General features: G+C 34.1%; 1 protein-coding gene across 1 annotated transcript; it reads left to right on the forward strand.

Moving 5' to 3' along the window:
• The first annotated feature begins 12,345 nt into the window (after nt 1–12,345).
• LOC111885663 (extensin) lies at nt 12,346–13,777 on the forward strand. The gene is made up of 2 exons (XM_023881911.3): nt 12,346–12,539; nt 12,627–13,777. Exons 1-2 carry the CDS (start codon nt 12,371–12,373, stop codon nt 13,463–13,465), a joined length of 1,008 nt encoding a protein of 335 aa, XP_023737679.1. The 5' UTR covers nt 12,346–12,370; the 3' UTR covers nt 13,466–13,777.
• The last annotated feature ends 2,557 nt before the right edge of the window (nt 13,778–16,334 follow it).

Consider the following 16,334-nt stretch of genomic DNA (forward strand, 5'->3'; position numbering starts at 1 on the left):
TCCTAATTTGACCCACGTATCCCTTTATCAAAACACAAAGCAGCCTCTTCCATATGAACGGGTTGGCACGTTCTCGGGCCAAAGAAAAGTTTGGCAATGCCCATACAAGATCAAAGTAAAAGGAGTTCACTCTGGGGATCATGTAACTGTGGTAGAAGGCGCATCAAATCTGTCACACCCCCAAACCCGACGGTGGAAACGTCCGGGGGTGGATGACTTCATTTGTAGTATCACAACACATGTATCATAGTAATCAAAGTACAAACAACCATTGCATTAATATGTATAAGTTTTTACATGTGATCAATCATTGTATACTGAAAACATAATAGTTATACAAAAGAAGAAGACATGACTCAAAATAGCTCCATCTTCTCAAAAGCTCGGGGAGTGCCTGTCTATTGATTCCCTGAGAATACAAGTAATTTGAAAAGAGAGTATCAACATAAAGTTGAGTGAGTGCATAAGTATTTATGTTTGAAAGTATGTTTTCTGTTTCTTGAATATGAAAACTGTTCCAGAAAATCCTATATTTTCTGTTTTAAGTGGAAAGTAGTTTTAATCTCATAAAACCGTTCTGTTTGTAAACCAATGTTCTGTAGTTGTATTCCTTTATGTAAAACTTATAACTGTGAGTGTGCCTGGTTCCCCCATCTGTTATTGTAAACTGTGACGTAATACTGTAAATTGTATCCTATAACTTGTACTAAGAAAATGTACTTATGTTTAGTTAATTATACACTAACGTATTGTTAATATCTTTTTAATGAGTTATTATAACCATACTGAGACTAGATGGCCTGACCCAACGCTTTGAAGGCATCAAAAACTGTTGATAACAACTGTCACTCGTAGGCATGTATGCCTGACTGTAGCTAGCAGTCCGAGTGCGGGGTTGTCAATCCCAATATAGATCTATACACACATTGTTTTGATCCCCGGGTGGAGATTCTGGTTATAATGTTAGGACTTTAACTATGTTGTTTAAATGAATTAAACAACCTGAACCAAATTACTCATAAAAAGCATATAGACGTTACATGTATAATAGTTATGAAAACCCAATCATTCTGAAATGAATGATTGATAGTATGCCCCTGAATTAGTATATGATAGTTGTATACTCTTGTTTAGTTTTAAATCAAACCTTTGTTCTTGTAAACCAGTGTACTTTAGTATACCTGAATCGTGAATTAATATTCTATGAATCACAAATTATACCTATTATAATTTATATGTACTTTCTGAATTGATACTAAGTGTTCATGAATGCAACCTTTCGCTCAACATGTTACAAAGGGGTATCTAAATTGAATGAAATATCTTTTATATTTATATACATATACAATTATATATAAAAAAAAATTAATCGACATTCAGACAAATAACTGAAAAGGAACCAAAGTGAGTTATCAGTCCTAAGCCTCTTAAACCTTATTTGTATAAATATATTTATATATAAATATGATTTCTGGGGAAAAATATCAGTTTATAAAATCAGTTAAACGAAGTTTAATATTTTGAAATACATTTGGTGACTTGATGTCATTTTAACATAATCTTTGAAACCAATTGATTTGATGATAACTGAAATTCATTTTGATAAGATATTTTGAAACCATTTGTTTATAACACATAATCTTTGTGTTAAACTTGTATCCCCCCCTCCCTTAAAACAGTAAAAACTATGAAAATACGGGGGTATGAACTCACCTTTTGGAGGGTGATTCAACTGATGAATTGATATAGGATGCTAAGAATGCCAAGTGACGTCTTAAACACAAATGGATCCTATTAACCATATAATGATACATATATGTGTATAATTAGTGTGTATAACAACTAATCATGTAAGGTAAACAACCTTAGGTGTTAGGAAACACTTGAAATGAAGTGTTACAATCACATATGATTGAAAGAAAGGAGTTCACGGCCACACTATACGTGTTTACGGCTATAGAGGTGTTTACGGCCACACACATGAAGTGTTTACGGCCAAGACTTGTTCTTATGAAGGGTTTACGGCCACCTCAAGATCTTATGAAGGGTTTACGGCCACCTCAAGATCTTATGAAGGGTTCACGGCCATGGATGAAGGGTTTATGGTCATGAACTCTTGAAGATCATGCACTTGGGTGTTTGTTTCTTGGCTGGAATCAAGTGTTTCTAATGTATAACAAGATAATAGAAGAGTTACTCATGTTTTGGAAGTCTTTAGGGAGTTTACGGCCCAAGAACAAGTGTGTGGTCTTGGTGTTCTTGGTGTAAAGGATGATGACTTGAAGATCTAAACCAAAAGTGTTGAATTCATGGATGAAATCAAAGAGTTTCATGTGAATAAGAAGGATATCAAGTGAATATGGTAGAATCACTTAGGATTTTGAAGAGAAAGGAGAGTGTTCTTGATGATACTTGAGAGAGTTTTGAGAATTCTTGACTTGAAGATGTGAGAAATGAAGAATAATGACGGAACACCATACTTATGATGAGGATTTCACGGCCATCATGAGTTCACGGCCGTAAACCCTCGTTTGCGGCTGTGAACTCTTTATGAAGGTGTTTCCGACTCAATTGCAACTCAATGATCTCAAGTTAATACTTTCTAACACACAATCCTTGAGTGTACTAGGCTTAGAACTCTCAAACAGACCCTTAACAAAGCTATAAGTTAACAGAAACAAGTCTGACTTTTGATTGAATTGATTGGCTTTACAAGATAGAAAAATAATGGGATGTTACAAAATCAACAGCCTTGGCAGCCCTCTTCATGGCTAACTCACTAATAAAATCCGCATCTCTACTAGCAGCTCCCCCAAGAAGCTTCACCCCCACTGACGGTCACCCAATATCAATAGGGAATAAACCTGTACGAAGCTTCCTACCATCGCATGAAGGCCAAAATAGCTTAGTTTTCTTGATATTCAGCTCAAGCCCCAATCCTAGGCCTACCACCCTAATGATGTCCAATACTCTAGCCAGCTCCTCTAAATCTCTAGTGACGGTCCCATCATCGAGGTACCAAGCATGAAGAAGAAGCTTGCAATTGTCTCTAATTTGATGTATAAGTGGGTGCAGTACAAGAGCAAAAAGAAGTGGTCCCAAAGGGTCGCCTTGCTAGACCCCAGTAGTGGACCAAATATGCTTATCTCCCAAATACAACCTTGTTGCATGTCCATATAAGAATTCAACCCATAAGGAAATGGAAGGGCACCTAATCCTGACCTCATGAAGTAAGTAAGTTCAATCCACTAAATTTAAGGCATTCAAGAAATCCACAGTAAGCATAGCAAGAGATCCATCATCATGACGTGCACTCAACGCCCTACTGACACTATGAATTATAGCTTCAGCGCCACCCGACACACCTACTCCAAATTGAAAGTCATTAAGGTATTGTGCCATTTCTTTACCAACTCCGTTCATAGCAACCTTTGAGACCAAACGCCTCCATATAGTGCCTATAGCAACAAGGCGGATTTCATTGTCAGGTTTTAGGAGCGGAGTAAGAGGTGCAGATGCTACAAATTCTGCTAGACATGACAGACATCTTCCCCTAGCCACAGATTAACCATTGCGGTGTTGGCATGTAATAGATCTGTAGCTATAGCAAACCCTTCCCCACATAGAGCGTCCAAAATGTGTTGAGCTCTCAAGCCGTCTCTCCCACACGAAGTTCCTTTAGGAAACAATTTAATACAACCAATGACATTGTCAATGTATACTATAAGGGAAGGCTCAGAATAAATGGTGCTCGACATGGATGCTTAGCCTCTAAAGCTTTGGTAGTGTCACTATCATGTGAAGCAACACTCAAGGAGAACAACACTTTCACTGTTGCTGTAAAATGTCCATCAGCAACCTTACGGAGACACTGTCTGACGTTGGTGTTGCCCTTAGTTCTACCATCTTGAAAGTGTTCAGCTTTTTGGCCCGATGAGCCAAGACCTACATTGTCAGACATATTTTCAACTAATGTGACAATACTGTCCTCTTTGCCCCATGTAGCTAAAGAATTCAATATGCAATGATTTTGTTCCCAGACCTACGTTCTTGTCTGTTATTAGGCATGAACACTTGCAAAGTACATCAGGGAAGAAGCAATAGCCTAACCCATGATTCCACATACTCAGGGTGAGCGGCCACCTTATTAAGAGTTGTTTGCAACACTTGATAGAAAGCCACACAACAACTATGAGGGATACTTTTGATGGTCGTGATAGGCGCCTTGAAAACACGATCAAGCAGTTCAGCATCTAAAGCCATCCCTCCAAGTGCTACGGTTTCATTCCCTATGGAAGCTGTCTAAAGTATCCCTTTTCTATAAAGCATCCAAAGCCATCCCTCCAATTGCTATGGTTTCATGCCCTATGGAAGTTGTCTAAAGCAGCTCAACTTGATTGCTTTCAGTCGGTTATTTTTCTGTAAATATCTGCAAGTCATTTACAAATACTAGATTAGCATTTAAGTACCAATTAGTTGAGTGTTATATGAAAAGTATAAGTTCTATCTAGTAGATACCTGAAGTACTAGTCTCTTCCAAACTTTCTTTCTAGGTAAGAGGAACAGTTCCTCTTCTAATGTCCAGTTTCTCCACAAAAGAAACAACATCCATCTATGTGGGCCTTATTGGATTTCTTGGGCTTAAAAGTGTTTATTCCATAAAACATTGGCCTTTTTGATCATTTTAGTCTTGCACTATTCTAATGTTTGAACAAAATATCACTGTATTTATTGGAATATTGTTTAACATGTTATATCATATATATATATATATATATATATATATATATATATATATATATATATATATCAAGACTTCTTGGAAATCAGGAATAACTATTCCAAGTTTAATGTTATAATCATCTTTAGCATCACAGTGATGCCTTTACTAGGTGTCATGTTCAGGTTTATTGCTCAAACCAAGTTGTTTAAGACTGACCTTTAAGTGTATACAATTCCACATCTCTCACGAGATTGTCTCTCAAGACATCAACCCATTCATTGAAGTTGTATCTATTAAATGTTATTATTTCATTAAGCCATTAAAGAAAATGACAATTCATGGTAATGAGAATGGATTATTTTTCTACAAAATTTTAACAAAATTCATTTAGTATTTTTAATATGTAATCTTTAATAATTAATACCATTTTAGTTTCCAAAAACATTAATTATCAAAGTCTAGGAATCAAGTTGCAAAATAAATGAATGGTTAGGTAGCCTTTATCTCATGCATTTGAGTTCAACCTGATAGATATCGCTTATCAATTATATCTTACTATATAAATCCCAGACTTATGGGATCGCTAATAACAAATTTAATTAGACATGTTTGATCCCATCTATGCCTCGAAACTCTCTTTCTTAGGTATCCTTTATCACAAAAGATTGCCAATCAAATCATCTAATTTAAAAAATATGTGTAATCATCCTATAACTTGGTTATAGATATAGCAAAGACACCTCGGCGATCAAAAGATAACACTAAGCGGTTACGTGTCATTTATCCTACTAGTGCATACAAGAGATGTGCGGGTGTTCTTCAAAATGGAATTCATAGATTTGAGGTTTGTAAAGGGTCTTTTATATGTTTTATAATTCTAGTTTTAAAAACATATGGTGTCATGGTTATTACATGCATGTAATAAGCCATGGTACAAATTTTCAAAAGAAAAACATTTTTAAAAGTTCAAATATAACATCCGGTTTTATATTTTGACGAGGTTCATTTTTAACGATAATATCCAATATTAAGTTTGAGTTTGATCCATATAGAACCTTATTTATTACTTAATAAAACTTCATTTTATTATTAATATGATGGAGTTTGAGTAAGTTATAAAATCACCATTTTAGACTTATAATTTTACAATTTCAAAATTTGATGTTATTAACATTTTAATAAAACTGGTTTTTATTTTAAAGTTATAACTTGTTACATCTTATGTTCTCATTTTCTAAATTGAAAACCAAACTCCATGTGATGTTTATTTTGTCCAAAAAATAGTTTGAGTTTGTGAAAAGCCAAATTATCAACCACACAAAATATTTACTTGAAAAATGAAAAATAAACAACACAAGAATGCATTTAACATAAACAAACATTGATCTAGTTAACACTTTTGTGAGCCAACACAAAAGTGTTAAGTCATTCCTAAGGGATAAAGGGACCAAATATAACAACTTGTTCTTCATGTGATCTTCAAGCTCTCACTTGCAATGACAACCAAATTTGTTGCAATTTTATAAAGATTTTATAAAAGTTATGAACTTTTATAAAATGTTCATAAAACCGTGGGTCTCCATGGTTCTTCAAGAAATGACCTCCATCTTCATCTTGTTACATATTTTATAAAATAAATCTAGTCTAAAACTAATCTATTACATAAAATAACAAGAATAAAAAGTAGCTATTATTATTAGATATTTTATGAATAAAATAATATCACAAACCATTTTTAACCAAATCACACAAACAACAACACAAATGGTCCAATGCTTGTTTATGCACTATAAAAATACATATAAAAATAAAACAACCTTTGTTTTTATAAGACAACTTTAAGTGACAAAAAATACATGTAAGTTTTTGTCATATAAAATAACAAGTAAGAAGTTGTCAAAGAAAATATTATGAACTTATTTTTATGCAAAAACAAGTTATCCATATTCTCCAAAAACTAAGATTTCCAAAAATCATAAATTCTAACCAAACTTGTAATGTGTCTCTGATACTAATTGTTGGGTTTTTATTCAAAAATAGTTTCAAAAAACACAAGATATTGGAATGGAAGACTTTGATTTTGAACAACATAAAACAAGTTTATAACCAATCATGGATCTTCTTGCAAAGTTTGGAATTAAAACAAGCACAAAAGAAGAAGAAGAAGAAGAGTTTAACAACCTTTGTAGACTTTGGATCCTCTAAGGGAGGCTTGGAAGTTGATGGAGAATGGATGAACCTTTGAGACACCAACAATAACTCGACTTAATTTAAGATGATGGTATTGTAAAACTCTTAAGCTTTAAGTTTATAACCAATGTATGAACTTAAAGAGAGAAACATGCAGGTGTTCTTTCAAGTGTAAAAGCAAAAACATGAGAGAATGAGTATGCCAAGCATACTCATGGTTTTGGCATGTAAAAAGATCAAAAATAAAAGTCTTTCATGCACTCTCTTAAATTTAAAACAATATACATGAGTCCTTAACCAATTAAGCACACATGTCAAAAAAAGAACTTATCCTCTATGTCTTTAAGAAATAGCCATGTTTTTTATTAAACAAATCAAAAGGTCATGTTTCTTTTATTCTTTCTTATAAATAAAGAAGATAAAAGTTTATAAATTTTGTAAACTTCTTTTATAAAATATAAAGTTTGGCTTTTGGCTAAAAGACAAAAGTCTTTCTAGTCCAAAATAATGTACATGACTTAATAAATCATAACATATGATATATTATGTTACTTGCTAATAAAAAATTATTATTTCCAAGAATTAAATAATTTTCAATTAATTATAAGATTTTATTGAATATTTATTAAAATCAGTTTCTAATAAATAATAAATTATATCAAGTTATTATTAGTGTGACCCATTAGTATCATATGTTAATTAGCAATATCATTTTAATATGATTCTTGAGCATACAAGATCTTTCAAAGATGATTGTGTAGCTTAATGGATTAAGGGATTAATCTATTAAGTTTTCCAAGATCAATTTATACGACGTGGCTATATGTTCACCACTTCGTGACATATGAAGTTCTCGTAACCGTTTTGTCCGGAGATTGCCACGTCGTGGCAAATGATGGGTCACGACATAGTGGCCAACAAAGTTGTCTTTTGGGGTGTTGACTTTCACCGTTGATCATTTACTTTTTGAACAATTTGACTTTTGGTCAAACCTTGGTAGAATTGAGTGTTTATCTAAGATCTAGTCTCGGTTTCACATTAGGTAGCTTGTGTTAGTTGTTCTGATTGTCGAGGTTTGTTGTTAAGCTTCTGCTAGATAGCTCAGGTGAGTTTTCTCACTATACTTTTTACTACAATATGTTTCCTTGTGTGTAGAGTGTTGGTATGTTTTAGTGATCTGTTTGATTGATATATCTGTTATGATTACTTGTATTGCTCACTATTATCTATTTATTTGTTTATGTGCATATGTCTATATATTGTGGTTAGTGGGGTTGAGGCGGTCCTACTTTGTGTTGTAGGTCAAGACACTCGGGCAGTCCAGTGTATTGTAGGCCTTGCGAGGTGGTCCAGTCAGACTGTAGGCCCAAGGGATCAATCTAGCTATTGTAGGCCTTGCTAGGTGTGCCAGTAGACTATAGGCTCGGTAGAACAGTCCAGGCATCCTGTTAGCCTTACGAGGCAGTCCAGGCAAACTGTAGGCTCATGTGTGCATGCATTGTATGTGTATTGTTGTATGAGGTATTTTGGGGGAACTCACTAAGCTTTGGCTTATAGTTGTGGATTCAAATGTTTTTCAGATACTTTTCAGATTTTGAAGGCGGGACTGTACACACGCACATCAATGATTTTATGTTTCGAGATTCCGTAATGTTTTCCTTATAACTCTAATTTTGAATTATGATTTATGAACAAATGGTTTGACTGTTAATGTAACTTTATAAAATGGGTGTTTATTCTATTCCAAAAATGAAAAATTTTACTATGGTTTTGGGATGTTACACATGTAACATAAACACATAACATATATTAGCATATTACATACCCTTGGTAATTAGTCCTCTCTAATTACCCTGCAATTAACCAATTCTTTAATAAGTCCTTCGCTAGTCAATTATACAAATCTTGGTAACTGGCCTTTCCCAGTTACCCTAACCAAACATAACTCCTAATAGTATCATACAAACAACAGGCAAGACCCTACCGGTCTAGCATACCATGACACCAAGTGTCCTAAACTACACATGCATAACAAGGAGTTATCCTAGTAAACTAGATATCGTACTCTAACAATACCTCTGTTCTACCATGCAAAGGATATACAGTGGGATACGTGGCATAGTGAGAAACTCACCTGAACCGAAGAATCGGAGAAGCACAACAACACTCTCATTCCTTGCACTGACCAATCCCACAAACCGACTAAAACCAAATAAAGATCAATCCTCAATTAAGAACTCAATTCCTTCAAGTTTAACTTAAGGTCAAACTGGTAAAAAGTCAATGTTCAATGGTCAACAAAATTCAACGGTCAACCAAGGTTAACAGCCACCTCTTAGTTGTGCAGAGTCGCGAGGCTGAACCCCACCATGACCTGGTGACCTCTTGTCCACGTAGTGGTTATTGCTAAAAGTCATTCTCATTAAGAGTTTAATCCTTACAGATCAAGGCTCAAACTTCCAGATATGATTCTTCTTAGTAATTTAATAGATAAAGTTTCCAACTTTATCCATTAGGACCTTACCACAAGTCAAGATCTTAAACCCTAAGTCAATAAGTCCTTAATATGACCAAAACATGTGCATTGAACAAAGGGGACCATGAGTTAACACTTTTTCCATCATATAAGGCCAAAAGATGGTCACCAAACAAGCCTAAGGTTCTAGAGTTTCCTAAAACTCCAAGAACATTCCTTTAAAGTACTTCAAGGCATGAAATAAGAGAATAGAATGATAAACGCGGAGGCTTTATACCTTCCCAAGTTCCATAAGATGCACGAGATGCAATATCTAAAGTAGATACACTCTTCCAATTAGCAATCACACATTTTTCTTCTTCTCAAGGTGCAATCCAAGGCTTCAAACGTCAAGAACTCCAAGAACACATCAAGAACGCTCAAATGAGGCTAGGGTTTTCGAGATAGAAAGGTGGATGCTGAAGAGAATGACCTAACCCTAAAGTTAAGGTCATTAAATATGAAGGAAACCCTAAAAATTGTAGGCTTGACCTGCATCAGTCGTTATGTCGTGGTGTCCATCAGGACACGTGTCACTTTAGTCTCATTCCACGTCGTTGTCATCAACCAACCACATGGTGGCATATGTTTTTTTTCTTTCCAAAAACCACATCTTTGTCCTCCTTAAATCTTTTTAATTAGTCCGATCTCAAAAAAGGATGTGATAGTAGTTACTAAAATTTTAATACTTTATAAGTTCCACATTCCTAAAAGAATTCCCAACTAGTTCAATCGTGTGGATTAAACCCATGCCTATAAAAAATAAATCAAGTGAGTTAACGAACTATCATGAAAAAATTTCTATCAGTTTTCTCATGTACTATACCTGCTGCATTAAGTACATACATAAGTAGCAAGACCGACATGCTACAACGAACACAACCATTTACGTAAAAGCGATGCATGTGAACAGTGAACTCTTCACCATATCCCCGTTTCAAATTAATCCCTTTGTCCTTCATGCTACAAAATTTAGTAATTAGTATCAAGCATTAACATTTGTACTTCACGTATTAAGTCTTGTAATTGACACGTGTCGAGATAGAAGTATGATGAATGATTTATTTTATCCAAGAATGTTCAAATGATAGCCATGATACAATCCTTAGCCTGACAACCCTCATGGAATCTGTGGCCAACGTAACACTCCCGTGAATGATTTGGGTCGCATTTGCCTACTTTGGAGCTACTCACATTTCCAACCAATATACCAACAAAATAATATGATTATTAAAGTGGCTAGCTTCAACCCATGCTACCAAAATAGTGAAACTCCAAAAATTAAAAGGTTGTTAATGATTAAATAGATAAGATTAAAAGTTCAACCCATGCTACGAAAATAGTGAAACTCCAAAAATAAAAAGGTTGTTAATGATCAAATAGATAAGATTAAAAGATTGATTAACGAAAGAATAAGTCAAATAGTTTGAAAACCACTTGAAAAATATGCAAGTGCTTTAAAGACCTTATTTTATTGAGAAAATAATCATAATAGCCAAAATTTCAAGGTTTTTCTACAAAATGGCAAAAAAATGAAAAAAAATTCACGTATGAAATCATTTTTATTTTCCAGTTTCAAATATTCATAACTTTTTCATATTTTATAGAAATTTTTTGAGCTAAAATGTTTTTTATTATGCTCTTTCTAACAACTTTCTATGGACATATTACATTTTAAATTTGGATGTTGCAAAATCATATTTTATTAACTTCAAAGTAGACTATTTGGTGAAAAAAATATTAAAAAAACAAACAAGCAAACAAAGTTAACTTTTGATCATTCATAAATTTTGCATACAAACTTCCTTTGGATTGATTTTTTTTTATTGTGTTCTTTGTAACAAAGGATATTCATAAACATATTACACTCCTAATTTGGATGTAAGGAAAGTCAAATTTTTGTAACTCCAAACTAGGTTATTCGATGAAAAAATATGAAGATTTGTTTTATAAATTTCGAATATAGACTTCATAACAATCACCGGGCCATCTCGATCAATCACAATAGTGAACTGAAAAAATCTCAAAAAAAAATGGAGGAACCTAGATTTTAATAGATGGTGTCTGCGAAATTGTGGCCATTATAGTTAATTTTATCTGATTTTTGCTTATTTTGTAGAAAAAAAACTTAGGAAATTTGGTTATTATGTTTTATTTTGTTTGTTGTAATATAAAAAAAAATGTTAAATGACAGTTAATACTATGTCGTCTAAATTTCATTCAGTTTGATCTTTTGTCGACGAATATGTTTTTACCAAAAAAATATCACTAAATGTTTCAAGACATAAATGTCAACTCAAGAGACTGAAAAACTTAAATTAAATCCAATAATTCAAAAGAACAGTAGTAGAATCTGGAAGTTAGTAACTTAGTATCAAATAAAGATAAATTATAATATCTTATTATTTGGGTAAATTATAATACAAAAATTATAATTAAGCAGAAATTAAAAAAAAAATGAGAAATTAAATATTCTCCTACTTTTTGTTCCTATATATCCTCCTACACCATAAAATGGTGACATGTGTAATAATTAATGCTCATTTAATGAGATTTAATGATATTTTAGGATATTAATATAACACATATCATCATTTAAATGGGTAGAAGGATTGATAGGATAGAAAAATATTATTATCAATAAAAAAAATATTAAATAGAAATAAACCGAAAATAATCAAAATTTGTTATCATTAAATAAAAAAGTCTAAATTTCGGAACAAATTTAAAGATCGTGAGTTCCAATATTAATTTATGTCAAAACTGTTTCTTTTGCGGTTACGATGTTTTTTTTACAATAGCTGAATAGCTCATTCACTGCTAGTTTGGTTTGGAGTTATACTGGTTTTTGCATGATTGACATAATGAATCCAAACCCTCGTGAATAATTCCCCTATAAAAACAACTGCTTCTTCACCAGTAGAACTTACACAATTTCCAGAATGTCTTCATGGGTTTCATTCATGGTGGTGCTCCTTTGTTTCTCCATTAATGGCGTCGCGGATGCCAGACACCGGAAACAGCTGCACTCTCCAGCCATTGTCGTCGGAACTGTCTATTGTGACACTTGCTTCCGTCAAAAAGTATCCAAATCCACCCATTTCATTTCAGGTTCTTGTCGTTCATCTTGTGATATGTACGTATATTGGTTTATCTAGGGGGTTTTTTTTGTTAATGGGTGTTGTATTGTTTGTTTAGGTGCGAAGGTGGCGGTGGAATGCGGCGGCGATGGTGGGAAGCAGAGTTTCCGGGTAGAAGTGAAGACGAACGAGAAGGGTGAGTTTGAAGCTAAACTGCCGGTTTCAGTTGGTAGAAGTGTGGAGAAAATCAAAGGGTGTTCAGTGAGATTGATTAGCAGCGGCCAGCCGTACTGTGCGGTGGCTGCCACCGCCACATCGTCGGAGATTCGTTTTAAGTCGAAGAAGGCGGGGACTCATGTTTTCTCAGCTGGGTTTTTCACTTTTAAGCCCGAATTGTGTAACCAGAAAGATACTATCGGAAAAGGTTTTCCACCGGCGCTTCCTGATATTCCTGCGCCGTTCTTGCCGCCGATCGGTGGAGGTATTTTACCTCCTCTTCCGGTGCCGGATGTACCCATGCCACCTCTAATTCCCCCGCTACCACAGCTCCCTGGTATTCCACTTCCACCTGTTACCCGCCAAAAATCATCGGAATCCGATAGATTGGCCGATCAAAAAAGTTTTGGTTTCCCGTTTCCACCGCCACTGTTCCCACCGCTGCCGTTTGTGCCATCGCCGCCGTCATTGATTCCTCCCGTCATTCCAACACCACCACCGTCACTGTTCCCTCCCCTCGTTCCATCAACACCACCATCATTGTTTCCTCCCCTCGTTCCATCACCACCATCATCGATGTTTCCACCATTGCCCTTTCCACCTGTACCAGGTTTGATTCCATCACCGCCGCCGCCACCACCGCCGGCGTTCCCAATTCCTCTGCCTCCACTACCTCCGCTACCTCCGCTACCTCCAGTACCTCCGGTACCAGGAGTCCCACCGGCGAAAACCTCCCCTTGATTAAACTCGTATATATTTAATATTATTACTGCATAACCTTTTGAAGTAACCTTTCCATACATACGCGCGTATTACAATTATGGGTATTGTAATTGTAGCATGAATAAATCGTACATGGTAAAATGGTTGGGATTCCTATAAATAGTTTAAAATTTTTGAGATCCAATTATGCGTTCTGAGTATTGTTTAATAGATAGCATTCTATGAGTTTCTAATAGAAGTTTTATCCTTTTTATGGAAATGCTGGATTATTTGATATGTAAATAATATTTCCTTTGTGTTCGTACTTATAAATAAGGTCGTTTTATTTTATAGTTGTTGACTGATTTAAAATTTCTACTGAATCCACGTCTAATTGAAATCATATTGTTTATGATAAAAAATAACCATATTATCATTATATTGTCTCTCTTGTGCTAAGAGTCAATTCTAAAGTTTGGCATAACAAAAAATTTATATGAGAAGTGTGATTGGAAATCTATTACATCGAACTTTTAATACTTTTATTCTTTATAAACACAGAAAAATAACAATATACAAAACTGAACCCTTTTTTTTCATTCTATTACAACATCGAAACTTTTTTACTTTCTTTACAACATTTCATGTCATCTTTAGCCCATATGCACCTTCATCAAAAGTATAGTATTTTGGCATAGCATGGTAAGGAACATCTTCAGCTGAAAACAAAGCACAAGGAATCATGTGACTACTTGATAGATTTTAGCATATGATCACGTGATTCTTATGCAAATGCTTGTAAGAATCTACTGTTACCAACAAAAAATTTCAACATATATGAATTATTGATGGATTTCTAAGATGATATAATGTAAAAAAATCAAATAAAGTAATAATCTCATGATTTAACAATTGCACCATAGGCTTCCATTTTCCCCTGCACAAAATATGCCAAACAAATGGACCATATTTGACATTTTTTGGTCAGAGAACGTTAAACCAGGCTTCATGGTTTGTGCCTCACAAGTCGCAATATATCACTATACCTAATGTAACTATTAGTGATGTTAGGGACTGATTTGTTATCACTAATATGTGTTGATTGAGAGCCACGATACTAATTTCATGAATCATTTATTCCAATTGAGCTTCAAAGTATCTGCACCAGTGAACAATCATAAATTTAGCCACTTTACTAGCCCTACAAACATTATAAATATATACAATAAGTAAACATTAGTTTGTAAGATAAGAACGCTATAGCTAAAAGTGCTGCCTAAAATGCACCATGTACAAAAATTAGATGCCGTAGAATTTAATCTTTGAATTGTTTTGATATTAACTTAAATAAATTGTCCTTACAGTTTTACGTTCTAATTCATAAGTCACCCACTTAGAAACATGTTTTTTCCACCTTTTTACCCTTACGACCCAATTAACTTGTCATTTGCAACTTTTTTTTTTTTTCGTTTTTTTATCCGTATAATACATATGATATTACAATAGATACTTTTTTTTTACTTGCCATTTGAAGCCCTTTAACTTTTTTTTTTCATTTTTATCCTGAAAAACTATGTTTTTATAAATACACGTTGCAAGATCGGTATATGCAATGGTATATGGATTTTATATATTTTTCTACCAACAAATACAAATATACCTACTTTTTATCAACACAATTGTTAAATTTAATTAAAAATAGTTTGGATCCGCCGCAACAACTTTTTTTTTATTACAGTTATGTCATCTACATTTTTAGAGATTATTCAAAAACATCCAACTTACAAAAATAGTTTCTAAACTCTTCTCAACTTTATATATACTGGGCATCGAACTTAAAAAAAATAGTCCTTTAACTCTTCTCAACTTTTGATAATTCACTCAATGTTTATTTCTTTTAAACTTTTAGTGTTTTTTAAGCTATGATATATGCATGAAAAACACACGTAGGAACCCACGGCAAAGCGTGAGCTCAAATACTAGTTATAAATTACAAATCATAACCAATCTTGATTAAAAAAAAAAACTCGCCTTAATACATCAGGCTGAATTTCTCTTTTTCTTTTCAAAACCAAGGACAAAAAAAACAGATATTGAAGAAAATCGACGAGGAAGACGATGATAAAGTGAAAGCGTCGGCGGAGGAAACGGAATTTGGAGGAAATCGGTGGCGCTGCAATGAAACAGTGGCGAAAGTGAGTAGGACGACAGTGGCGCTGGATCGAGGAAACGATACGAAGGTAGGTGGGAGAGGTGGGAGGAACCGGCGCCAAGAGAAATGTCGACGGCGGGAGAAGCCGTTGACTTCTAGAGCTGAGAATGAGAAAAAAACGTGAGAATGAGAGAAAAGGGAGTGAGGGTATTTTTCTAGTCAGTTTTTTTTTTCGGTGACCAAGTCGAGGTATTTTTAGGACCGAATCAGACATATGGGCCGGGTAACATACTGACTGGAATGGGTCAGCAAAAAATTTGACTGGACAATAAATCAAACAGGGCATAAGATTTGTATCGTATTTGATAAGTAATTCTCTCTAGAGAAGAACCATGATTTGTATCATTCTCTTTTATGTAGAATAAATTTTGGGTGCCAAAAGATAGGTGTGTGTGTGGCTGTATGTGTGAAACTTAAAACAAGAAAGAAAAAGGATGTGTTATATGAAAACAAAATTGATATTTAGGTTGTATTTGGCGCGCCACAGCTAGCTTATTTTTCGAGCTTTTTTATGTTGCATGTTTGGTAAACCAAAAAGTAGCTTATAAGCTAGCTTTTTGAAAAGCTACTTAGACTAGCTTTATAGGAGTTTTTTAAAATTTTCCACATACACCCCTTAATTAATTATAGAAACACATACTCCTACATGTCTTTTTATGTAATTTTATATATTTCAGCTAGCTTTACCAAACGTTA

This window comes from Lactuca sativa, chromosome 4, assembly GCF_002870075.4.
Source record: "Lactuca sativa cultivar Salinas chromosome 4, Lsat_Salinas_v11, whole genome shotgun sequence".
NCBI classification, from domain to species: domain Eukaryota; kingdom Viridiplantae; phylum Streptophyta; class Magnoliopsida; order Asterales; family Asteraceae; genus Lactuca; species Lactuca sativa.